Genomic DNA, 27,737 nt, shown 5'->3' on the forward strand with positions numbered 1-27,737 from the left:
CTCTGTGGTACTACACTGACAGTGGTAGAGAATGCAAGGGACCTGGGGGTGGTTGGGCAAGCAGATATGAAGTTCTCTGACCAGTGCAGAAGGGCTGTAAGAGTAGCTCATAGTGTATTGTCAATAATATATAGGAATTTTTCTAGCAGGGATAAGTAGGTGATTATTCCCTTGTATAAGGCAATGGTCAGGCCACACCTAGAGTACTGTATACAGGTCTGGCGGCCTCATTTCAAGAAGGATATAGAGCTGCTGGAATGAGTACAAAGAAGGGCAACAAGATTAGTGAATGGAACAAAGGGGTGCTCTTACGAAGAAAGGCTGAAGTTTTGCAAATTACAATGTCTGGAGACTAGGCGCCAGCGAGGTGATCTGATAGAGGTGTATAAAGCCTTGAATGGTTTGAGCATGCTCAATGCTGATGAGATTCTTCCTCTTGCTCAGAATAATCACCTGAGAGAGCATAAATTCAAATTGAGGAAAGACAGATGTAGGATAGATGTGAGGAAATTTGCCTTTAGCCAGCGGGTGGTTGGTTGATGGAACAGACTTCTATTCCTTGTCGTGGAAGTTGATAGCCTAAATAAGTTTAAGGCTCAGCTGGACAGGTATTTCGAACGAACAGAGGGGTGAAGTGGAAGTAGTTATTTTTTATTTATTTATTTTTTTGGCTGATGCTGCATAAGCTTGCTTTCTTGCATCAAATGCCTCTACTAATGCTAATGTCTGTGACAACCTCAAGGTGGAAAAGCTGTCACTGAAGAAGTCAAAAAAATTTACTCCATTGTGTGCATATTTCCAATTCGGGAATATGCACACAATGCCTTCCTATAAAGACATCAAGGTAATCCCTGCATTATTTACTATAAATAAATAAATAATACCAACATAGGTTTTGAGAGCTTTATTATCTACAAACAACATAGTTTACCTACATCATGCTGCTCAAGGAATAGCTTAGACATGCAAAAATTTGTTTTAGTTGTAATTGATTATTGAAACAAACTACCATCTGGTGTTGTGGAAATCGGTGTGAATAAATGTATGGGGGAATTAAACATTATTATAGGTGATGGACAGATGAGGGTGGGTAGTGTTTCCAGTGATTTTGTTTTTGAATGATACTGTATAAGCTTGCTCCATTTAGTATAAGCTTGCTCCATTATTGCTACCACTGTGAATAATAATACCAATAATATTAAAAAATTTAGACCTATTTCTGTTGATATAACATTTTTAACCTAGACTGACAATTTTTAGTGAATTTCACTTCATTAGTCCATTTTGCAAAAATAAAAATCAAATTACTGACTGCATTTTCTCATCAGATCATGTTTCCAGTGTTGCTCCCATTTTGCTTTACCTGTGAGATATTAGCATTAGCATTAGTAGAAGCATATGATGCAAGAAAGCAAGCTTATGCAGCATCAGCCAAAAAAAAAAAAAAAAAAAACTTCAACTTCACCACTCCGTTCGTTCCAAATACCTGTCCAGCTGAGCCTTAAATTTATTTAGGCTATCAACGTCCACAACAAGGGATGGAAGTCTATTCCACTAACCAACTACCCGCTGGCTAAACACAAATTTCCGCACGTCTATCCTACATCTTTCTTTCCTCAATTTGAATTTATGCCCTCTCAGGTGATTATTCTGAGCAAGAGGCAGAATCTCATCAGCATTGAGCATGCTCAACCCATTCAAGGCTTTATACACCTTTATCAAATCACCTCGTCGGTGCCTAGTCTCCGGACACTGTAATTTGCAAAACTTAACCCTTTCTTCGTAAGAGCAACCCTATGTTCCATTCGCTAATCTTGTTGCCCTTCTCTGTACTCGTTCCAGCAGCTGTACATCCTTCTTGAAATGAGGCCTCCAGACCTGTATACAGTACTCAAGGTGTGGCCTGACCATTGCCCTATACAAGGGAATAATCACCTCCTTATCCCTGCTACAAAAATTCCTGTATATAAAAAAATGAACAGTAGTGCCCTCTTTACAGTTTTCAGAAACACTATAATTATATCTAGAGTGTCACACAATTTCATGAAAGTATGATTAAAGTCTCTTTACAAATATCTTTGCCTCTTACTTGTAGGATGAGGGAAGTTATTCCCTCATCCTACAAGTAACATAAGGGAAGTTATTCTATACAATCTTTAATCTATCTAATAGTAGCCACGATATGAACGAAATATCAATTCTATATTTTTAAAAAAATTTAAGCAACAAAACCAGAAAAATCTTGTAGTTGGCACTTGACTGTAACATTGTTTATTACTGAGGATGAATATCTATCATTAGTATTCATTTTTCATCCAACTTGCTTTACCGTTCTTATCCATGAAAATCAACAGATTTATTCATAATTGCTTTTAATATTCATAGGGTCTTACAGAAGCATGTATTGGACTAGGTGGTACCATAGGACCTGCAATTGGCGGCTTACTTTATGCTGTAAGTACTGCCATTTTAATCATTTATAATGAGTTTTAATATAATAAATGAGTTAAGTTTTAAATAATTATATATAATTTCTTTTTCAGTTATTTATAAAATTATACACTTTATACAAATAAAAATGCTTTCTTCATGTATTTGGTTGTAGGAAATTCATGCTTTGTGGGTTACACAACTGGAAATTCTATGGATTTACAATGGATTTGACACTTCTACATCTCCTCAATGAGTTACTCTTGCAGACAGGCTGCAGGTGTAGCTCATGGGGTCTTGTCAATGATATATAGGAATTTTACTAGCAGGGATAAGGAGGTAATTATCCCCTTGTAAAAAACAAAGGTCAGGCCACACCTTGAGTACTGCATAGATCTGGAGGCCTCATTTTAGGAAAGATTAGCTACAAGAACGAGTACAGAGAGGGGCTACGAGATTAGTGAGTGGAACAAAGGGTTTGTGTTACCAAGATAGGCTTAAGTTCTGCAAATTGTGGCATCTGGAGACTAGGAACCTGCAAGGTGATCTGATTGAAGTGGATAAAGCCTTGAATGGTGTGAGCAAGCTCAATGCTGATGGAATTCTTCCGCTTGCTCAGATTCTGCACCCACGGGGGCATAAATTCAAATTGAGGAAAGACAGCTGTAGACTAGACGTGCAGAAATTTGCCTTTAGCCAGCGAGATGGAACAAACTTCCATCTGTCGTTGTGAAAGGTGAGAGCTTAAATAAATTCAAGGCTGAACCATACAAACCTTTGGAGTGAATGGATGAGTAAAACGGGAAGGGGGATTTTTGATGTGTAAACATCTTTGGCAGTACCTACTAAATTTCAGACTGTAGTAAAACAAATTTGTCATGATTTTATGAAATGGAAATGACATCAAATGACGTCTTTTCTGTAAATGGCGTCAGTTACATTCCGGATAGGGTCTGACACTGACTCGGTTACTTTCTGGAAGCGACGTCAATGACGTCATTTCCAAAAGTAATATTGATTACAAAATAAAAGAGCTTTTGTATTGTAAATGTTTTAATCATCATTCACAAATTTCAATAATTTCATCTGGAAGACAAGATAGAATGGAATTACGATAAGTGAAGGAACAGACGTATACTTGCAACTGCAACGTATCTAAAAACCTCTTAAAAACAGTGTCGATTGATGTACACAACCTTGTAGATGAGATTGAGGGATTAGTGTTCATTGTGAGACTGAACGATTCTGGCAGAAAAGTAATTAATGGTTTATTTTCTTCCAATCTGAAGTTACCATTATAATCGCTGCTCACGATCATGGGTATTTTATGTAAATCTTTCTTTAACAATGCTGCACCTTGAATTGAATTTTTTTATTTATGAAAACTCCAAACACATGAGGTATTCGAACCTATAGTACTTAGTACCATGCTTGTGTTGGAGGTTGAGAAGACGAGAGAAGATATTTGTCGACATTAGACAGAAAACAGCAGTTGAATGAACAAACGAGGAAGATGAAAAGTTGGTTCTGTGGGTTTGGAAAGTAAATGGATGTGTAGTTGGAAAGTAAATGGATGGTGGTTGGTGGCGGTACCTGTTTGGACTGTTTTGAAAGATTGATCGAGAATTATAGAAGCCAATTCAAAATAACAGTGCAAGTGGAAATATCTGTAGAAAAGGCATGCAGCAGAAACGGTACGTCTATGAGACAGCAAGTGGAGAGAATCTGTTAGAGATGAGTCATTAATTAACTAACTGCCCTCTTCTGAACGGAAACTAGAGGCCTGAGAGAAGTTTTGGGGGCACCGCCCTAGATGTGGGAACAATATTACATGGTAGGGCGGGTCTATGATTTGTACAGAGTGAACAGCTGTTTGGAAGAAAAGTAAGGCTGAGAGCGAAAGAGAAAACCAAGTTTTTTAGATGCAGAGGAATCAGTATCTGTGATGTGCTTGGGCCAAGAGAGATTAGAAGTCAGGATAATCCCCAAAAGAGATATATCAACTTGCCTAGAAATCGGAGTGTCACGAAAGATAAGCATAGGAGCAGAAGAATCCTTTTCGCGAGATATAAGACAAGATTGAGTTTTAGAAGAATTGAAGTGAACTACGTTATCTTTGCTGCACTAGAGAATTACCTGGAGATCAGCATTTAAGGAATTGGTAGCGGATATTCGAGAAGTTGAAGTTGATTGAGCAGGGCAAGATTTCTCAAAATGGAAAGTGGAATGCAATGTGCTATCATCGGCAAAACTATGGATAGGATTTCCAGTCAATGGAAGAAGGTCATTAATATGCAAGAAGAAAAGAGTGGGGGAAAGAACCTTGGGGGACACCAGCATTAGTGGAGAAATTAGAAGACAGAGAGCCATCTACCATCACACTCAGTTAGCAATCAGAGAGAAAACTGGATAACCAATTATAAAAAACAGTTGGCAAACCATAAGATGGAAGCTTGTTTAGAAGACCTTTATGCCAAACACAATTGAAAGCCTTTGAGATGTCAAGAGCAACTGTTTGTGTTTCACTGAGCTCTTCCATTCAATTTGGCCATAAATGAGTAATATAAACCAGAATATTGCCATTAGATCGACACTGACGGAATCCATACTGGTGATCGTTAATTAGACAGAAGGTTTCTAGGTATTTTAAGAATTGGTGATTAATTGATTTCTCCATTTCTTTAGAAAAAGTAGAAGTAATTGCAATGGGACGATAATTGGATGGGAGGGATTTGTCACCATTTTTAGGAACTGGTTGGATATGAACAAATTTCCAAGCAGAAGGAAAAATGCCTTTGAAATAAGAAAGTGAAAAAAATGTCGGCAAAGAACAGGATCAATTTCAGGAGCACAGGTTTTGAGAACAAGTGAAAAAATACCATCAGGACCTGGAGTTTCTTGGCATCAAGATTCGTCAAAATCCTTCCGATGTCCTTTTGACAGAAGACCATAGGAGGCATTGAATGGAGCACGTTGGGAATTGTGGGATGTGTTTTACTAAGATCATTAATACATGAGTTGGAAGAAAAATGGGATGCTAGCAGGTCAGCTTTATCCTTTGCCGAAGTGACAACAGAACCATCTGGTTTTGAGAGAAGTGGGAGCAGAGATGGGCCAAAGTTGCAGCCAATAGCTTTGGCAAGAGAGCAGAATGCTCGGCTAACATTAGGGCAAGAAGCAAGTTTACTACTCTTAGCGTGTTCAAATTTAGTTCTAATCCTTGAACAGTATTTTTTAGTTTGTATGAAGAGCCTTGTTTGGACTGATTAATAACTGCTTTACAATTGTTGCAAGCTTTGGTTTAGGCAGAAAATGAAACTGAAGAATTGGAAACAAGTCAATTACGATATGCAACATGATTCTCCTGAATGGCTTTTCCAGAGTTATTGGAAAATCAAGGTTTAGACAAAGGACGAGATTTGTCTAGTTCTGCCTTGAATCTATTTAAGCTATCAACTTCTATGACAGATGGAAGTTTGTTCCAGCAATCAACCACACGCTGGCTCAAGGCAAACTTCCACACATCTATCCTACAACTGTCTTTCCTCAATTTGAATTTATGCCATCTTAGGTGATTATTCTGAGCAAGAGGAAGAATACCTTGAATGGTTTGAGCATTCAGCATGCTCAAACCATTCAAGGCTTTATACACCTTAATCAAATCACTTCGAAGGTGCATAGTTTCTAGATACTGTAATTTCCAAAACTTAAGCCTTTCTTCTTTCTTGTTACTACTTCCCATATGCAATACTTTACATTTGTCAATGTTAAACTTCAGTTGCCACCTTTCAGCCCATCTGCTCAACTTTTCTAGATCCTGTTGCAGAAGCATACTGTCATTAGTGTCATTAACAACATGCCAACCTTTGTATCACTGCAAACTTGGACATTAAGCCTGATATACCATCATCAATATTGTTAATGAATACAGAAAACAACAATGGACTCCACTAATAGCATTAGTCCACAAAGAGCAGTGTCCATTGATTACCACTCTCTTTCTCCAACTCAACCATCCCTTTATCCATAGCAGCAATTTGCGTCCAATGCCACACTGCTCCAGTCTGCTGTGTTCAACAATATCAAAAGCCTTTCTAAAATCCAAATATATGATATAAAAGTTATTCTGTGCATCCATTTCCTTTGTGATCATATCATGGTATCCAACCATACTGGTCAGACAATACTTCCCCTTAACAAAACCATGCTGTGACTGAGCTATAACTGAAGTCTTGTCTATGTGGACATGTGTGGACATGTGTTTATGTAAGGGTGGCTCCTAGAATGTCAGTTCAACTCTGCCTCGTATCTCTGTGAAGAACAGTATCACTACAAATGGGCCAGATATGTGTGTGACGTCAGTTTGTGTGTATTATGTGTGTGTTCTGTTATGTTCTGACCGCTTGGCTACCCAGAAGCATATCACCTGGACAGATGATTCTGGGTACTCGTCCACACCACGGGAAGGTGGGCCAGTTCCAGTAGATGGGACACCTATGGTCTCAGAGTATGAGACAAAAAAAAAAAAAAAAAACCCAAAAGGAAGAGAAAGAAATGAATAAAAATAATTAACTAAGATAACAAAAAAAATAATAATAATATAAAAAAAAAGTAAATAAAAAAAATAAATAAAATAAATAAATAGAAAAAAAAAAATATATATATACTAAGTATATAAAATTATATTATTTTTTATGTGTAGAATGTAGTAGGTATATATCTATTATTTAACTAATGCTAATAAAGAAAATACGGTGTACCCTGAGAGCGATATATGTTGAATAAAGGGGGAAGAGAGGAAAATAAAAGAGTAACGTTATAAACAAGAAGAAACAAAGTGCGAATTTTGAAAAAACGAAATGCAAATTTTGAAAAGAACGACCAAGGTAGAAATAGCATTGCAGTATCTTTCATAATTTATGTGTCTTCTTCAGAGGTCATCCACCCAAATTATGAAAAAGAACAGCAATACTCTTACTTCTGTTTCTGACATGTTCTGTATGTCAAAAAACATGTGCAAGTAGCCACGTGGTAGAAATTAAAAATAAATTTTGAAAAAATAAAATATAAGTAAAGCAAAACTATTATGTGCCACTAAAGTATAACATACAGAACATGGATGACCTTACAGAAGTAAGTAGCCCGCCAAAAAAGCGAAGACAAAGGAAGGTAGTGTCCGAATGACAAGAAGACAGAGCCGAGGGCTCGGCTCTGTCTTTTTCTGTTAACCCGTCCAGTAGCGGTAAGTTCTTGTCATTCGGACACTACCTTCCTTTGTCTTCGCTTTTTTGGCGGGCTACTTACTTCTGTAAGGTCATCCATGTTCTGTATGTTATACTTTAGTGGCACATAATAGTTTTGCTTTACTTATATTTTATTTTTTCAAAATTTATTTTTAATTTCTACCACGTGGCTACTTGCACATGTTTTTTGACATACAGAACCTATTTCAGAGACTGCTGGGAGCCATTGCGGTACAAGTAAACACATGGGTTGTGTTAAGGTAGCTAAGAATAGAAACAGGTGCAGGTATGCTTGCGTGTACACCAATGCTAGGAGTTTAGTAAATAAATTTGATGAATTTGAGGTATTGCTCAAAACATCGAAGGCAGATATTGTTGGGATATCAGAGACGTGGTGTCACACAGATATAAGGGATGCAGAACTGCAATTTGGGGAGTACAACGTCTACAGAAAGGATAGACAGGATAGGAAGGGGGAGGGGTTTTGCTATTAGTTAAGAAACACATAAAAACCAAGGAAGTGAAGCCAGTCGACATCGCTGGACAGTGCAGTGTGGAGTCAGTTTGGTGTGACATAAACATTGGGAGATCAAAATTGAGAGTAGGAGTGTGCTATAGGCCTAATGACTCTGATGAGTATAATAAGGAACTGTACAGGGAAATAGAGTGGGCCAGTAAATCAGAGTGTCTTATAATGGGAGATTTTAATTTCCCAGATATTGACTGGAATTTGGGGGCTGGTTACTCACACACTAGCAGGGCTTTTGTGGATTTATTGGATGATTGTTTTCTACATCAGCATGTTCGGGAGGCAACTAGAGAGAGTAATACTCTTGATTTGATTATCAGCAGTGATTATTCATGCATTAAGAATCTGCAGATAAATGAACCACTAGGTGGCAGTGATCACAGTGTGCTGAAGTGGGATTTACTCAAAGAGGTAACTACCATTAGGGGTAAAGGGAAGGGTTATTGCTTCCGTAAAGGCGACTACGACAGACTGAGACAATATTTAAATTCTATACAGTGGGACCAACTGATGATGTTACCAACAGCAAATTCAAAATGGGAAGCATTCAAAGAACGTATCTTGGAAGCTACAAGGCTTTACATACCAACTAAGAAATATTGTTCAAGGTTTAGGCCAAAATGGATGTCAGATGAACTAATGAGGCATATGGCAGAGAAGAAAAATGCATGGGATACATACAAATTAACACATGACACAGAAGCCTATGATAGATACAAGTTGATATGCAACCAAGTTACAAAGGAGGTTAGGCAGGCAAAGGCAGATTACGAGAAATCCTTGGCAAGGGATGCAAAGAAAAACAGCAAAGAGTTCTTTACTTATGTAAACTCTAGAAGGAAGGGGATGAATCAGATTGGTCCACTTGATATTGATGGGTCAAGTGTTGATGATCCTGCTCCGGTAGCCAACAAACTAAATGAATATTTTGCATCGACATTCACACATGAGGAGTTATTCAGCGAGGGAAATGCCAGTGGTGTATTCAACTCTAGCAGTAAGCTACAGAATCTTGAAATAACTGGGAGTAAAGTGGAGGAGAAACTGTTGAAGATAAACACAAGAAAGGCACCCGGGGTGGATGGGATCTATCCAGTTATATTAAAGGAGGCAGCAAAGGAAGTAAGCAAACCCTTAGCCATAATTATGAGAGCTTCCTTGGACTCAGGGGAGGTACCCATAGACTGGAAATGTGCAAATGTGACCCCAATTCACAAAGGAGGATCAAAGGCTGACACAAGTAATTATAGACCTGTGAGCTTAACTTCTGTTCCAGGAAAATTAATGGAGGCACTGGTTAAAGAAGCACTGCAGGATCATTTAGACAAGACTTCAGTTATAGCTCAGACACAGCATGGTTTTGTTAAGGGGAAGTCTTGCCTGACCAACTTGATTGGATACTATGATGCAGTCACAAAAGAACTGGATGCAGGGAATAACTTTGATATTATGTACTTGGATCTTAGAAAGGCTTTTGATACTGTTGCACATGGAAGACTGCTACACAAATTGGAGCAGTGTGACATTGGAGGTAAATTGCTGGTATGGATAAAGGGGTGGTTGAGGGGGAGAAGACAGAGAGTGGTAATCAATGGACACTGCTCATCGTGGACTGATGTTATTAGTGGAGTCCCTCAGGGCTCAGTGTTGGGTCCATTATTGTTTTCTGTATTTATAAATGATATTGATGATGGTATATCGGGCTTAATGTCCAAGTTTGCAGACGATACAAAGGTTGGCAGGGTTGTCAAGGACACTACTGACACTATGCTGCTGCAACAGGATCTGGAAAGGTTGGGCAGATGGGCTGAGAGGTGGCAAATGAAGTTTAACATTGACAAATGTAAAGTACTACACATGGGAAACAGCAACCCCAGAGCAACGTATCAACTCTGTGGTACTGACAGTGGTAGAGAATGAAAGGGACTTGGGGTGGTTGTGCAGGCAGATATGAAGTTCTCTGAGCAGTGCAGACGGGCTGCAAGAGTAGCTCATGGAGTATTGTCAATGATATACAGGAATTTTTCCAGCAGGGATAAGGAGATGATTATTCCATTGTATAAGGCGATGGTCAGGCCACACCTAGAGTACTGTATACAGGTCTGGAGGCCTCATTTCAAGAAGGATGTAGAGCTGCTGGAACGAGTACAGAGAAGGGCAACAAGATTAGTGAATGGAACAAAGGGGTGCTCTTACGAAGAAAGGCTTAAGTTTTGCAAATTACAGTGTCTGGAGACTAGGCACCAGCGAGGTGATCTGATAGAGGTGTATAAAGCCTTGAATGGTTTAAGCATGCTCAATGCTGATGGGATTCTTCCTCTAGCTCAGAAAAATCACCTGAGAGGGCATAAATTCAAATTGAGGAAAGACAGATGTAGGATAGACGTGCGGAAATTTGCCTTTAGCCAGCGGGTGGTTGGTTGGTGGAACAGACTTCCATCCCTTGTGGTGGAGGTTGATAGCCTAAATAAGTTTAAGGCTCAGCTGGACAGGTATTTTGAACGAACAGAGGGGTGAAGTGGAAGTGTGTTTTTTTTTTTTTTTTTTTGGCTGATGCTGCATAAGCTTGCTTTCTTGCATCAAATGCCTCTACTAATGCTAATGCTAGAACATGTCAGAAACAGAAGTAAGAGTATTGCTGTTCTTTTTCATAATTTGGGTGGATGACCTCTGAAGAAGACACATAAATTATGAAAGATACTGCAATGCTATTTCTACCTTGGTCGTTCTTTTCAAAATTTGCATTTCGTTTTTTCAAAATTCACACTTTGTTTCTTCTTGTTTATAACGTTACTCTTTTATTTTCCTCTCTTCCCCCTTTATTCAACATATATCGCTCTCAGGGTACACCGTATTTTCTTTATTAGCATTAGTTAAATAATAGATATATACCTACTACATTCTACACATAAAAAATAATATAATTTTATATATACATTATGGTTGTAGGGTACCTTTGCTCTTGCAGTGTCCCTGATCCATAATTCATATTATCGCTATTCAAATTCATATCCTATTTCTCTACTAAATTTTAATTTTATTATTCGTAATTATATACTAAGTATATATATATATTGGTTTTTAGCATATATATGCAAACATACATACATATATATATCAAAAAAGTGAAAAGGGAAAAACCAAGGGGGGGGGAGAGAAAGATCAAGAAAAGGGTAGATCTTCCAGTTGCGCAATCAGTAAGAATGGCAGCATAAAAACACTTCGGTGCCTCCAGCCAGATGGATTTGATCAACCTCGTATGACTGGAATCATACTTTTCCTTAGTTCAAACACTTCTTTAGCAAATACCTGGAGCATCTGAAACTTACTACAGTCTCTTAAAAATATAGCTTCTTCTCCTGGAGCTATATTCTCAAGAATTTCACGTATCGCTGTCCTGACATTGTCATATATTTGACAATCATATAGTATGTGCCGCCAGCCTTCCCTGGCCCCACAAAAACAAAGGTCCGTGTTACTTAGTCCTAATGCATATAATTTCTCATTCATTGACCCGTGCTCTGTTAACAAAAATGACAACTGTAAACTAGGTGTAAACCAATTGCGAACCTTTTTATCATTCAGAAAAGTCACGTTCGGGATAAACAAGTTGGTCACTCTTCCAGTAGTTATGGTATCCCAACTTGTCTGCCATAAATTGATTATTTCATTCATACATCTTTTCTTTTCGCCTCTGCAGTCAGAGCAAATATTTATCTCTATACCAAAAAGTTCTGTAGGAATTTCCCTCTTAATACGGTAGCAAAAACCACTATACAACAAATATAGATCCAAGGGTAGCGCTCCGGCCAACACCTGCAGCGCGGCAGTGGACACCGTTCTGTACACTCTTAGAATACCAAGAAGCATGATGTGTTGTATGGAATTTAGTTTAGCCCAAAACATAGCTATTTTAACTCTATGGAACCAGGCTCTTGCAGCGTACGTAGTTATAGGAAGGAATACTGCCTTGTAATACAGAAACAGTGTTTTATGTGATAGGCCCCAGTCAGACTTTGAAATTCTAATGATAGCACCAGAAAATTTCCTGATTTTATTGCTTAAATATAATAAGTGCTGGTGAAATGATAACTTACTGTCCACAATAATTCCCAGTGAATACCAAATGGTCCTTGATACCAAATACTAGGTATTTGGTATCAAGGACCATAGGTAACTGTACACCATTCAACTTGATCTGAGGAGGTCGATTTATATCTAAAGCTGTTTTAAATAACATCATTTTAGTTTTGTAAGGACTAATAGCAAGCTTAAAACTTTGAGCCCAAGAACTTAAGTCGGTCAGCACACTACTAGCTCTCTGTTCTAAAAGTGAGCGAGATCGTCCTGCAATTATAATTGTCAGATCGTCTGCAAATGCCAGCACCTTACAATTAGGGAATGTGCGAACCAACCAATTCTGTAAAACTAGGTTCCAAATAAGGGGTCCCAAGACGGAGCCTTGAGGACATCCTCTCACAACCTGTTTTCGTAGCTCAAAGTGCTTGGACTTCACTAGCACATATCTATTTGAAAAGTAACTGTTGAAAAGCATATATAATTCCTTGGAACAATCAGCATTTCTTAACTGAGCTATCGCTGCCTCCCACCAAACAATATCAAATGCCCCTTCGAAATCCACGTACATTGCTAATTCATATTTGGATGTAGAATTCTCAATATGCGTTCGAAATGCCACTAGACAATCTTCACAGGATTTCCCAGGAGTGAACACATATTGCTGAGGCAATATCATATCCTGTTGCACTAGCAGGTCGGTTACCCGTAATGCCATTAACCTTTCAAGGATTTTACCACGGTTTGCCAAAAGAGCGATAGGGCGATATGATTTAGGTTCAGTTAGTGGCTTCCCAGGTTTTCTAACTAACTTCAATAATGCAATCTTCCACTGCATTTGAAACAGCCCTTCTGTTAGACATTTGTTAAACATTAATAAAAGGATATTAGGTAACGACTTATAGAACCTCATTATAAATATATTCTCGACTAAATCAATTCCAGGACATTTTGTGAGATTAAGCTTCTTCAAAACTCTTGTAAGTTCTTCTGTTGTAAATTCCGCAGTATTTTCTCTAGCTACGTAGAGCTGATTATCTCAACGTATACCAGTTTGATACTCAGTATCTTCCTGTGGATTGTCAGTTGGAAATAACTTACTTAAAATTATCTCAACGGAGTCCTTCCAACCAATAGTCTCACTGATATCCGTGGTTACAGTATTAAACACTTCCCCATACCTGAATTTGTCATGTGACAGTTTATATAGTAAACCCCACGGGTTAGAATTTCCCGATTCTTTCACAAAATGTGTCCATGTCGTCCGTTTCTGATCAGCTATCTTCCTACTGTATTTGTTTTTTAAGGAAGTCTTGTCTAGATGATCCTGCAGCACTTCTTTAACCAGTGCCTCCATCAATTTCTCTGGAATAGAAATTAAACTAACAGGTCTGTTAAAAACTAACCGCCTTTGTGAATTGGTGATACATTTGCACATCTCCAGTCCATGGGTACCTTCCCTGAAGTCCAAGGAAGCTCTCATAATTATGTCTTAAGGTTTGCTTACTTTCTTTTCTGCCTCCTTTGATGTAACTGGATAGATCCCATCCACCCCAGGTGCCTTTCTTTTATTTTTCTTCAACAATTTCTCCTCCACTTTGCTCTCACTTATTACAAAATCATCTAGCTCACTGCCAGAGTTTAATCCACCTCTCACATTCCCCTCCCTGAATAATTCCTCATGTAAGAATGTAGATGCAAAGTACTCATATTTAGTTTCTTAGCTACCTGAGCAGGATCATCAACAGTTGAACCGTCGATATTAGCATTAGCATTAGTAGAGGCATGTGATGCAAGAAAGCAAGCTTATGCAGCATCAGCCAAAAAAATCCACTCCCATTTCACCCCTCCATTCATTCGAAATACCTGTCCAGCTGAACCTTAAATTTAGTAAATGAGAAAAAAGAAAGTTGGTTCTGTGAATTTGAAGTTTAACAGTAAAAGGATGCTGAGTGGTTGCAGCATGTGTTTGGACTGGATTGAAAGAGGGAGTGGGAATTATAAAAGCCAATTGGGAAGAACAGTGCCCATGGAAGTATCTATAGAAAAGACCTGCGGCGCCTCCGTAGCCAGGTGGGAAGGAGCAGCAATGCGTAGCACACACTTCTTGATTAGACCGGGGTTCGAGCCCGTCACCACCAAATACGGAGGATGCGGGAAGGTCAGGGAATGACCACCGCATATCCCGGAGCAATATGGCCTTAGTTGCTAATGCTCCTAAAAACCAAATAACAACAAAAGACCTGCAGCAAAAAAAAAAAAAAAAAAACACCTGCGAGACACGTTGAGTGGAAAGACTTTGCTATAGACAGATCATTAATTAACTTAGCTGCTCTCTTTTCAGTGGAGTCTAGAAGCTTGGTTTTGGGGGCTCTGCTCCAGATGTGGGAAAATATTCCATGATAGGGCAGAATTCTGATTTGTACAGAGTGTGAGCAGCTGTTAGGAGGAAAGATAACAATGAGTGCAATAGAGAAAACCCAGTTTTTTATATTATTTTTATTATTAGCTGTATGGTGTAGCATAAGCCTGAGGCTTATGCCACACCATCCAAAAAAAAAAAAAAAAAAAAACCCGAGTTACCCTGAGAGAGAGAGAGAGAGAGAGTCAAAAGTAGAAGAGAATCACCAAGAAGAGAAGAATGATGATAACCAGCTCAGGACAGGTGTGCCAAGCCCATACTCACCAGATGTGAGCCCCTGGGGTGCAGAGGAAACAATACTTGTGATGTGCTTATGCCAAGAGAGAGAGATTAGAATTCAGGGTAATCCCCAGTGGAGATAGATCATCTTGCTTAGAAATCAAAGTAACATTGAAGATAAGCATAGGAGCAGAAGAATCGTTTTTGCAAGATATAAGGACTGAGTTTTAGAAGGATTGAAATCAAGTAAGTTATCTTTGCCCACTGGAGATGTATTTAAGGAACTGGTAGTGGATATTCAAGAAGTTGAAGCTATTTGTGCAGGGCAAGGTGTCTCAAACTGGAAGGTGGAATAAAATGTGCTTTTAACAGCAAAAATATGGATATGATTTCCAGTCAATGGAACAATGTTAATAATATACAAGAGGAAAAGAGTGGGAGAAAGACCTGAACCTTGGGGAACACCTGCATTGGTGGAGAAGTTGGAAGACAGACAGCCATCTATCATCACCCGCAGTGAGTGGTCAGAGTAAAAAAACTGGATACCCAATTACAAAAAACAGCTGGCAAACCATATGATGGAAGCTTATTTAGAAGAGCTTTATGCCAAACACAATTAAAAGCTTTTGAAATGTCAAGATCCATTTCTTGAGTTTCACCAGACTTTTCCATTGAATATTTCCACAGACGTGTGACATCACCAGAGTATATCACCAGAGGATCATCACTGATGGAATCCATTCCAGCGATCATTGATCAGATGGAAAGTTTCTATTGCATGGAAAAGTTTCTTTTTAGGAGTTTGCCCTTAATGGATTTCTCTATTACTTTAAAAAGAGTATAAGTAAGTACAACTGGATTCCAGACCTTTGTTCTTGAGACTAAACATGGGTTCCATCACTTCATAAAGTGACTTAGAGGTTATCTAGATGGTACTGACATACCATATGAGAAATCAGATACCTGCAACAGTGCTTGATATTACTATCAACTTGAATAATAATATAAAGTTAGAAAAAAGGAAGATTCATCAAAACCTCTACCAAATATGGCAGAATAGGTGGCATGAAGCCATTCTGGGAAGAGCAATTCATAGATTTATCCCTAACAGCAGCACTGTAGAAATATCAAAGAAAGAAATCCCCATGTCTAGTTCCAGGATTGCATCTAACATACCTAATCACAGGACATGGGTGATTAAACCAGAAGCTTGGCCTTGCTGAGAATCCCCAATACTCCAGCAGTGAAGGTGAGAGTTGGGAACATGTTCTGCATACCTGCCCCAATTATGACCTGAATAGAAACCAAATGATCTCAAGGATTGGGCTTTTGCATAGAGGAGAAGAATGCTAGGATGAATACAAACAACTTTCTGCTTTTGCACAAGTCATCTTTACTAGGAGAAACAATAGACTAAGGCAACAACTAAACACACAACTGATACTAGTCACTCAACAACAAACTAGAGCAGCAAGTCAGTAACTTCAACCCCATGGAAAAATCTAGCACAAAAGTACTGTAAATGAGCCAAGGACCACCATCGATAGCACACCTCCAGGATGGATATTTCCTGACCTGTCAACCAGCTGTAACAAACAGCAAACCTGTAATACCCCTGACATCAAGGTATACTTACCCCTGAAGGCTAACCCTTGCAGAATGAGTTCAGCCAAACACTTGAAGAAACCTTAGAACAGAGAAGAGTAACTCTGACCAAACAGCCAGATATCAGGACAACCGTTTAAGTCTTAATGTTGTTTGAAGCTAACACTAAATACAAACAGAACTAGAAAATTGACAATAACAAGAGACAATAATTGGTGGACCTTTCTACAACCCTTCTACAACCAGTGTCTATTCCCAAACTGGGATAGGCAGAGTATTGATTTTGGACTCCCTGCCCTGGCTTCCCATGCCATTGACAGAAACTAGGGGTCTGTAGTGCCTCCCCAGGCTCCTAGGCAGAGAGGCCAGAAGAACAATAGAACCCTACATCACACAACATTAACAACACATCACTCACTTGTTCCGGCATTTATAGCAAACTGTATCTGGAACTGCCTTAAATTTATGTGCTTCTTAACTAAGAACATATCGCCCTCCTACCCTGTCTGGCCTTATTCCAAACTGTTGGATGCTAATTCCATATTCAGCAGCTAATTTAGGATCATTTTTGCTTTTGAATTTATCATTTAACTTTAAAATGACACCTTTACATTAAATGACATTTTCTAATGAAATCCTCCATACAGATTAGAAAAATAGACCGAGGCTTTACTGCCATTTCAAAGACGCCAATTGCATGAGGATAAAGTGGGGAATTTCATTCTTTGTGGACCCATGGTGTATACATTTATTTTTTATAAATAAATATATACACCATGGGTCCACAAAGAGTGAAATTTATACTGTGATTTATATTGTTTTGTTCTTTTTTTGGCAAGGCAACATCTGTCCACTAAATTCTATGGAAAAACTAATAAATAATGATATGACAAAAAATTAACATTAAAAAATAAATAAAATTTATAAAATAATAAATAAATAAAAGTTTAAAAGCAAAAAATAATAAATAAGATGGATAATGAAATGCATGGTTGATCAAATCATGGATTATCAAGATTCTGCCAATGTCTACTTGGTGCAAAGATTGATGAACATTTTTATACTTAACCTGTGTGTGTAGAGAAATCAATATTAGTGATTAATACTATTAATCACTGATACTGGTTATGACAGACTTTAGTAAACAGTTCAAACATGCAAGTACATGAGTGGTTTAGTAAAATGCAAAGTAAGCTTTAAAAGCCATTAGAAATAACAGATGGATAATTATCCTAAAAATTTAATGATATACAGTAAACTCTTGATATTTGCAGATTTAATTTTGTGGTTTCCTTTTTTCTACAGTTTTTAATGTCACAGTGCTGTAAGTGAGACTCTGAGTCAACTAATGGATCAGTATCTCATCACAATATGTAAGTTTTATTTCACCTTCCACACATTTGGAAGAATTTTCAAACAGATGGAGATTACTACTTGTATGTCATTCAGCAATTGCTAGGAAAAGTACAGTGTCGCTGTATATGCAAAAAATATAAAGGAATTACCAGATGAAATCAAAGCATTGACTGGAATGCATGCCTGAGGAAGCTGTGCCTGCTGCTGTGAAAATCCTGGAAGGCATTTCACTTTCATCACACATGATATGGGAAGTGAGGTTCTTGGTGATTTCAAAGGAAAAAGCAACAAAGAAGAGGACAGTGCTGCAAGTTTTTATAAACATCTGTATGCTTTTTTTTTATGTTTATCTGTATTTTATTTCAAATTTGTTAGGTTGTTTTGGCAGTAACAAGAATTTATGGTTCTGGATGATGAAGGACATTTTGAAAATGCTTCCTTTGTTTTGGAAACTTTATAAAAATTTACAGTTATTTTAATTTGTTTTAAATAAATTATAATTCATTTTTGTGAGGTCCTCAAATGCTCATTTGCATTATAATTTTTCTAGGTTGGAGGATTTCCATTGCCTTTTTTTGTTTTTGGATCATTTGTTCTGATAACAATTCCTCTTAGCTGGTATATTTTGAAAGAGGTTACAGGTAGGTAGGTATAAACATATATAATTTTTTTCTATTATGGCTTCTTAAACTACATCATATAGGAGTAGAGTAGAGTAATAGATAATGAAATTATACATTTGTTACTATGGTTAAGGAAAGTTTAACATTACTTATTATCTTGGCTTGGTTACACAGACCATTCAGAATGGCTAAAGGGTTTGCAAATTAGGTTGTAGAATGAGTGAAATAGCATATGGCAATATTATATAGACATCTAACACAAAAATGAACAGACAGAACATTTTTTTTCTTTTCTGTTAGCAAATTGAGCTGCACTGCAGTAAAGAAAAGTGCAGCTCAGTGGGATGACAAGAAGAACATTATTGTAAGAATAAAATCCATAACACAGTGAGGGAAATGTTTGCCTTAAGAAAATATCCATTTGACAAAGCTGATTCCTCTGGGGAAAAAAAAAAAATTAAGTAATTTAATATTAAATTCAATAAGTTACTTTTCAGATGTCTTTGATTTTTTTTTTAATTAATCGATTTTTTCTGTTTTCTGTTAATCACAGAAAATGAAAAATTCACTAATTACTAAATAACTACTAAAGTATGAAAATATTTTAATAAAATATTTTCATACTGAGGGGTTAACCATTTCCTGTGCTCACCTGTCCTCCCTTAAAATGTACTATACAAATTGCACATAACAGTTACATCGCATGAACATCACATTCTGAAGTTTTGGTAACCACTTCTTTACATTATAGGAGTTTTATATGAGGAGCTAATGCCTTTTTTGTTAGAAAGTAAAGGGAGGCATTGCATGGAATGTGTTTAGTATGATAGTAAGAGATTTACCAAGATGGTCAACTCCTTAGATGAAAAGTAAAATGCTAATAAGTCAGGTATGACAAGCTGGGCACTGCTACCTGGGAGTCTAAAATGGTGATGGAACTGATATTCAGATGACACTTCAGTCAAGGGACCTGAATTTTTACGAAGTCTTCTAATCGTTCTGTAACAACCAAACCCTCTTCTTGCACCTTCACGATGATGGGACTGTTAGTAACTCTGGATGTAACCACCATTTGCAAGTCCTGAAATACTGAAGATAACCACCCAGGTACAAACCAATGTAAGTGGGGGTTGAGGTGTGCATCCGCACCAGACGCAGGAATGTCGCCCATCTGTGATACCAGGCAATACCAGCTGGTAGATGATTCTCATCAACTGGTGTAATACTGCAACTTTGCTTATTGGGGGCTTGAAGAGATGGAATCAATTTTTAGTCTCCAGAGAAAAGTTCCCACAACCCTCCCCCCCATATCTTCCATTCCATGATTCATTATGATTGATGTCTTTTGAGGTTATGATGGGCAGATCCAATCTTGTTTACATTTTGAGGATACATCTCTAAAATGGTGTTTGCAGGCTGGCCATTAGATGATTCACCGGACCTACTGGTAACTCTCCAGAAGGTTCTGGATCAGCTAGTGTACAATCTTACTGCCTTTACTCTGTCAGATAGTAACTGGAGGGAGTTCAAGTAGTGTATATGAAGAGAGGCAATGTCGAGACCATGTTATGTCAAGGAGCTGGGTATATTCTTGTTGCGTGTATGCCATATCATCTTCAGTTCTCCCACCTCCTTTTCTTACTACTGCACACATCATGAATAGTCAAAATAATAGAACAAACTTATCTGCGAACAGATCTAAACCTCCTAAACACTTCCTCGTTCATTTGACAAATATACATCATCACATTTCCAATCTCAGTGATGTCCATTTCCATTTACAGTCTGCCAAAACACACTTACCTTTTCTGAGAGAATTCCAAATTATCAATTATTAGCAGTGGTTGATTCAGCTATTGCTCATCCCAGTTGTCCTAATTATTTGTTGTACAAATTCTTTCACTTGAAAGGTGGTACTTATGCATATGTTCACTCTGATATTCCCTGTCAAAGACTTAGTAATTTGGAATTGCTGCTTTTTGATCTTCTCTGGCAGCGCCTCCGTAGCCACATTGGAAGGAGAAGCAGTGCTTAGCACATGCTTCTTGATTAGACCGGGGTTCGAGCCCGTAACCACCAAATTTGGATCTTAGAAAGGCTTTTAATACTGTTGCACATGGAAGACTGCTGCACAAATCAGAGCAGTGTGGCATTGGTGGCAAATTGTTGCTGTGGATAAAGGGATGGTTGAGTGGCAGAAGACAGAGAGTGGTAATTAATGGACACTGCTCATCGTGGACTAATATTATTAGTGGAGTCCCTCAGGGTTCAGTGTTGGATCCATTGTTATTTTCTGTATTTATAAATAATATTGATGATGGTATATCAAGCTCCAAGTTTGCAGACAATACAAAGGTTGGCAGGGTTGTTAAGGACGCTACTGACGCTATGCTGCTGCAACAGGATCTGGAAAGGTTGAGCAGATGGGCTGAGAGGGTGGCAAATGAAGTTTAACATTGACAAATGTAAAGTACTACATATGGGATAAAGCAACCCCAGAGCAAGGTATCAACTCTGTGGTACTACACTGACAGTGGTAGAGAATGAAAAGGACCTGGGGGTAATTGTGCAGGCAGATATGAAGTTCTCTGAGCAGTGCAGATGGGCTGCAAGAGTAGCTCATGGTGTCTTATCAATGATATACAGGAATTTTTCTAGCAGGGATAGGGAGGTGATTATTCCCTTGTATAAGGCAATGGTCAGGCCGCACCTTACTGTATACAGGTCTGGAGGCCTCATTTCAAGAAGGATGTAGAGCTGCTGGAACAAGTACAGAGAAGGGCAACAAGGTTAGTGAACGGAACAAAGGGTTGCTCTTACTAAGAAAGGCTTAAGTTTTGCAAATTACAGTGTCTGGAGACTAGGCACCGGCGAGGTGATCTGATAGAGGTGTACAAAGCCTTGAATGGTTTGAGCATGCTCAATGCTGATGGGATACTGCCTCTTGCTCAGAATAATCACCTGAGAGGGCATAAATTTAAATTGAGGAAAAACAGATGTAGGATAGATGTGCAGAAATTTGCCTTTAGCCAGCGGGTATTTGGTTGGTGGAATAGACTTTCATCCCTTGTTGTTGAAGTTGATAGCCTAAATAAATTTAAGACTCAGCTGGACATGTATTTCAAATGAACGGAGGGGTGAAGTGGAAGGGTTTTTTTTTTTTTTTTGGCTGATGCTGCATAAGCTCGCTTTCTTGCATCATATGTCTCTACTAATGCTAATGCTAATCCATTCAAGGTCTTATACAGCTCAATTTCATTACCTCGCAGGTGCCTAGCCTCCAGAAGCTGCAATTTGCAGAACCTAAGCTTTTCTTGGTAACACCAACCCTTTGTTCCACTCACCAATCACGTTGCCCTTCACTGTACTCATTCCAACAGCTCCACACCTTTCCTAAAATGAGGCCTCCATTGCCTTATATAAGGGGACAGTCACCCCCTTATCCCTGCTAGAAAAATTCCTGTATATCATCGACAAAACACCATGTGCTCTTGAAGCCTTTTTGCACTGCTCAGAAAACTTCATATCTGACTGCACAATTACTTCCAGGTACTTTTCATTCTCTGCCACCCTGAGTTTAGTACCACCCAGTTGATATGCTACTCTGGGGTTTCTGCTACCAACATGAAGTATTTACATTTGTTAATATTGAAATTCAGTTGCCACCTCTCAACCCATCTGCTCAACTTTTCCAGATCATCCTGGAGTAGAGTACTATCTTTTGTTTGTCATATTTGTTAACATTTGCAGTTCACATCTATAATCTTGGTAACAATGACATTTGGTAACAATCAAATGAGCAGAAGTCTGAAAAACAAGATGCAGGATATTTCAGAGACTGCTGGTAGTCATTGCGTTACAAGTAAACACATGGGTTGTGTTAGGGTAGCTAAGAATAGAAACAGGTGCATGTATACCTGCGTGTACACCAATGCTAGGAGTTTGGTAAATAAATTTGATGAATTTGAGGTATTGCTCAAAACATCAAAGGCAGATATTGTTGGGATATCAGAGACGTGGTGTCACACAAATATAAGGAATGCGGAACTGGAATTTGGGGAATACAATGTATATAGAAAGGATAGACAGGACAGGAGGGGAGGAGGGGTTATGCTATTAATTAAGAAACACATAAAGTCAAAGGAAGTGAAGCCAGTTGACATCGATGGACAGGGCAGTGTCGAGTCAGTTTGGTGTGACATAAGCATTGCGAGATCAAAATTGAGAGTAGGAGTGTGCTATAGGCCTAATGACTCTGATGAGTATAATAATATATTGTACAGGGAAATAGAGTGGGCCAGTAAATCAGAGAGTCTTATAATGGGGGATTTTAATTTCCCAGATATTGACTGGAATTTGTGGGTTGGTCACTCGCACACTAGCAAGGCTTTTGTGGATTTATTGGATGATTGTTTTCTACATCAGCATGTTCGTGAGGCAACAAGAGGGAGCAATACTCTTGATCTGATTATCAGTAGTGATTCTTCATGCATTAAGAACCTGCAGATAAATGAACCACTAGGTGGCAGTGATCACAGTGTGTTGAAGTGGGATTTACTCAAGGAGGTAACTACCATCAGAGGTAAAGGGAAGGGTTTTTGTTTTCGTAAAGGCGACTACGATGGTCTGAGACAGTATTTAAATTCTATACAGTGGGACCAACTGATGATGTTACCAACAGCAAACTCAAAATGGGAAGCATTCAAGGAACTAATCTTGGTGGCTACCAGGCTTTACATACCAACTAAGAAATATTGTTCAAGGTTTAGGCCTAAATGGTTGTCAGATGGACTAATGAGACATGTGGCAGAGAAGAAAAATGCATGGGATACATACAAATTAATGGGTGACATGGAAGCCTATGATAGATATAAGTTGGTCTGTAACCAAGTCACAAAGGAGATTAGGCAGGCAAAGGCAGACTACGAAAAATCCTTGGCAAAGGATGCAAAGAAAAACAGAAAGGAGTTCTTTACATACTTGAACTCGAGAAGGAAAGGGATGAATCAGATTGGTCCACTGGATATTGATGGTTCAACAGTTGAGGATCCTGCTCAGGTGGTTAACAATCTAAACGAGTATTTTGCATCTGCATTCACGCATGAGGAGTTATTCAGGAAGGAGAATGATGTAGGTAAAGTAAACATTGGCAGTGAGCTGGATGATTTTGTAATAACTGAGAGGAAAGTGGAGGAGAGATTGTTGAGGATAAACATAAAAAAGGCACCTGGGGTGGATGGGATCTATCCAGTTATATTAAAGGAGGCAGCAAAGGAAGTATGCAAACCCCTAGCCATAATTATGAGAGCTTCTTTGGACTCAGGGGAGGTACCCATAGACTGGAGATGTGCAAATGTAACCCCAATTCACAAAGGAGGATCAAAGGCTGACACAAGTAATTATAGACCTGTTAGTTTAACTTCTGTTCCAGGTAAATTAATGGAGGCACTGGTTAAAGAAGCACTGCAGGATCATCTAGACAAGAATTCAGTTATAGCTCAGACGCAGCATGGTTTTGTTAAGGGCAGGTCTTGCCTGACCAATTTGATTGGATACTATGACGTAGTCACAAAAGAACTGGATGCAGGGAATAACTTTGATATTATATATTTGGATCTTAGAAAGGCTTTTGATACTGTTGCACATGGAAGACTGCTGCACAAATTGGAGCAGTGTGGCATTGGAGGCAAATTGCTGCTATGGATAAGGGGATGGGTGAGTGGCAGAAGACAGAGAGTGGTAATCAATGGACACTGCTCAACGTGGACTAATGTTATTAGTGGAGTTCCTCAAGGTTCAGTGTTGGGTCCATTGTTGTTTTCGGTGTTTATGAATGATATTGATGATGGGATATCAAGTTTAATGTCTAAGTTTGCAGATGATACAAAGGTTGGCAGGGTCGTTAAGGACACTACTGACGCTATGCTGCTGCAACAGGATCTGGAAAGGTTGAACAGATGGGCTGAGAGGTGGCAAATGAAGTTTAACATTGACAAATGTAAAGTACTACATATGGGTAACAGTAACCCCACAGCAATGTATCAACTCTGCGGTACTACACTGACAGTGGTGGAGAATGAAAAGGACCTGGGGGTAATTGTGCAGGCAGATATGAAGTTCTCTGAGCAGTGCAGACGAGCTGCAAGAGTAGCTCATGGTGTCTTGTCAATGATATACAGGAATTTTTCTAGCAGGGATAAGGAGGTGATTATTCCCTTGTATAAGGCAATGGTTAGGCCACATCTTGAGTACTGTATACAGGTCTGGAGGCCTCATTTCAAGAAGGATGTAGAGCTGCTGGAACGGGTACAGAGAAGGGCAACAAGATTAGTAAATGGAACAAAGGGTTGCTCTTACGAAGAAAGGCTTAAGTTTTGCAAATTACAGAGTCTGGAGACTAGGCACCGGCGAGGTGATCAGATAGAGGTGTATAAGGCTTTGAATGGTTTGAGCATGCTCAATGCCAATGGGATTCTTCATCTTTCTCAGAATAATCACCTCAGAGGGCATAAATTCAAATTGAGGCAGGACGGATGTCGGATAGATGTGCGGAAATTTGCCTTTGGCCAGCGGGTGGTTGGTTGGTGGAACCGACTTCCATCACTTGTTGTTGAAGTTGATAGCCTAAACAAATTTAAAGCTCAACTGGACAGGTATTTCGAACGAACGGAGGGGTGAAATGGGAGAGGGTTTTTTTTTTTTTTTTTTTTTTTTTGGCTGATGCTGAATAAGCTTGCTTTCTTGCATCATATGCCTCTGCTAATGCTAATGCTAATTTGGATATCAGATATTGCACTATCTCTGGTACGTCACAACTACACAATGGAGAAGCAACAAATCCTAACTAAACAATTTAGAGTTTAAACTACCATGCCCCGATATCAAAAATGTTATATACAGTGGAACTTCTCTATTACGAACTTCTATTTAACGAATTTCTCTATATTACGAATTTTTTCGCAAAACATTGCACCTTGAAACGAAATTACATGTAAAATTAACCCCATATAGCGAAGTGTTAGTCTCTCTATAACGAATTTTTAAAAATATACGACCTCCTTCCCTCCGAAATTACGCATTAGCATCTGGAATTAATCATTCTTTTAGTGAATACTTGTGGTCATTGACGCCCGTAGGAAGGTCTTTGTTTCATTTTTGTTACAGTTATAAAACCAAATGGGTTTTCTTAAAAGTGGTCATAAACTTTACAATAAATAGGATAGATTTGTAAATTGATGTTGGCTCAGGGGAAAACGAAATTCGCTGCGGTAAGCCTTTAGCGTGCTGCGGCGGCAATACATAGAATGATGCCATAGTCGATTTTTAGTAACGAACGCCTACTGAGTGACATTCGCTTCTCACCTCAACCGTACCATGTGACCTTCCTGTCAATCATTATATGATATGTCCGTTCTCATCTAACTGGACTCCTAGTAGATGGTTTTCATGAAAAATTTTTTTTTTATTTAGTTCTTTTAGAACAATTTGTCATCAATCACATAGGCTATATGCTCTTGTATTTTTTTTTTTTTTTTTTTTTTGAAAAGTAACATACAGCATACATTAACCGTAAATTTTATATATGAATGAAAGTCGTATATTTCTTCAAAGTGATTGATAGGAAAAGTCACGTGATACTGTTGAATTGGCAAGCAAACGTCATTGAGTAGGCGGTACCTGTACTAACAATTCACTATATGGCCAGCGCAGCGAAGTTTGCAGTGTATGTATTGGCAAGAGCTACAGTCCAGTGATTTTTACATTTGGGAAAAAAATGTCGAAGAGAAAATGTTTAAGTATTAATGATAAAGTAAAGATTCTTCATGATATTGACCAGGGTTTTAAGAAAAAAGATATTGCGGAGAAATATGGCATACCTGCAAGCAGCTTATCTACGATTTTAAAAAATCGAGAATCAATTTTAAATGCAATTGAAGGAGCAGCAGACAAGAAGCGAATTAAGTTGTGTATATACGAAGATGTTGATAAAGCTGTTCTAAAATGGGTGCAAATGGTACGTGAAAAGAATATACCAATATCGGGTCCAATAATTAAGCAACAAGCTCTGAAATTTGCACAGTCCCTGGGACATACAGAATTTAATGCGAGCACTGGGTGGCTAGATAAATTTAAGAAGCGCCACAGAATTGTGGAAAAAGTTATTTGTGGAGAAAGTGTTAATGTAAGTGAAGAAGATTGCAACAGTTGGAGGAACAATACCTTAAAGAAGATTTTGGAAGAATATGAACCTAAGGATGTTTTTAATGCTGACGAAATGGGTTTATTCTTTAAATGTTTACCGAATAGAACTCTTGCTTTTAAAGATGATAAATGTTTTGGCGGAAAACAAAGCAAAGAAAGAATCACTGTGCTAGTTGGAGCAAATATGACAGGAAGTGAAAAATTAAGACTTTTAGTAATCGGAAAATCAAAAAACCCAAGATGTTTTAGAGGCACAAAATCTTTGGAAGTTGACTACACCTTTAATAAAAAAGCATGGATGACCAGTGATATCTTTGAAGACTGGATATTAAAACTAGACAAGCGTATAGCAAAAGAAAAAAGGAAAATCGTGTTGGTAACTGACAACTGTCTAGCACATCCTGCCAGTATTTCTGCCAAACTTAAAAGTGTGAAGTTATTGTTTTTACCACCAAAAGTGACGTCAAAACTCCAGCCAATGGACCAAGGCATAATTAAAAATTTTAAATTTCATTATCGAAAGAGAATAATAATGAAGATTGTCAATGCGTTATCAGAAAATAGAAACTTGGAAGTTACAATTAACCTTAGAGATTGCATCTCTGAACTGGCAAAAGTTTGGACAAACGATGTCACTGAATACACTATTCAAAATTGTTTTTCGAAAGCGGGATTTGCATTGAATGCAGAAGTCGAACATCAACTGGATGAACAAGATGAACTGCCCCTTTCACAACTGAAAAACTTTTGGAAAATATTAGAATCGTCCGGAAACATCGAAAATGAAATAACACTGGATAGTTATGTTTATATAGATCAAGACCTGACTACAACAGAACATCCAAATGAAGATGAAATACTGCTGAACAGTGTTAGACACGACCATGATCACGAAGAAATTAACGATGACGCTGAAGACACATCAGAACAACCCGTAGAAAAGCCAACTCGTGAAGAAATGATTAACGCTTTTAAAACGGTTCGTATGGGTCTACAGTTTTGTGAAAATGTTCCTGATAATGTTTTTAATG

General features: G+C 38.3%; 1 protein-coding gene across 1 annotated transcript in view; it reads left to right on the forward strand.

Moving 5' to 3' along the window:
• The window catches only part of LOC150077724 (MFS-type transporter SLC18B1-like), a 199,517-nt gene that overhangs the window by 58,442 nt on the left and 113,338 nt on the right, over positions 1–27,737 (forward strand). Inside the window, exons 5-6 of the mRNA XM_090385227.1 lie at positions 2,386–2,454; positions 18,432–18,522. Of these exons, the coding sequence (XP_090241353.1) occupies positions 2,386–2,454; positions 18,432–18,522 (160 nt within the window). The remainder of the gene's footprint in view (positions 1–2,385; positions 2,455–18,431; positions 18,523–27,737) is intronic.

The sequence above is a fragment of the Mastigoproctus giganteus genome, chromosome 11 (genome assembly GCF_048544385.1).
Source record: "Mastigoproctus giganteus isolate SK-2022 chromosome 11, ASM4854438v1, whole genome shotgun sequence".
NCBI lineage: Eukaryota > Metazoa > Arthropoda > Arachnida > Uropygi > Thelyphonidae > Mastigoproctus > Mastigoproctus giganteus.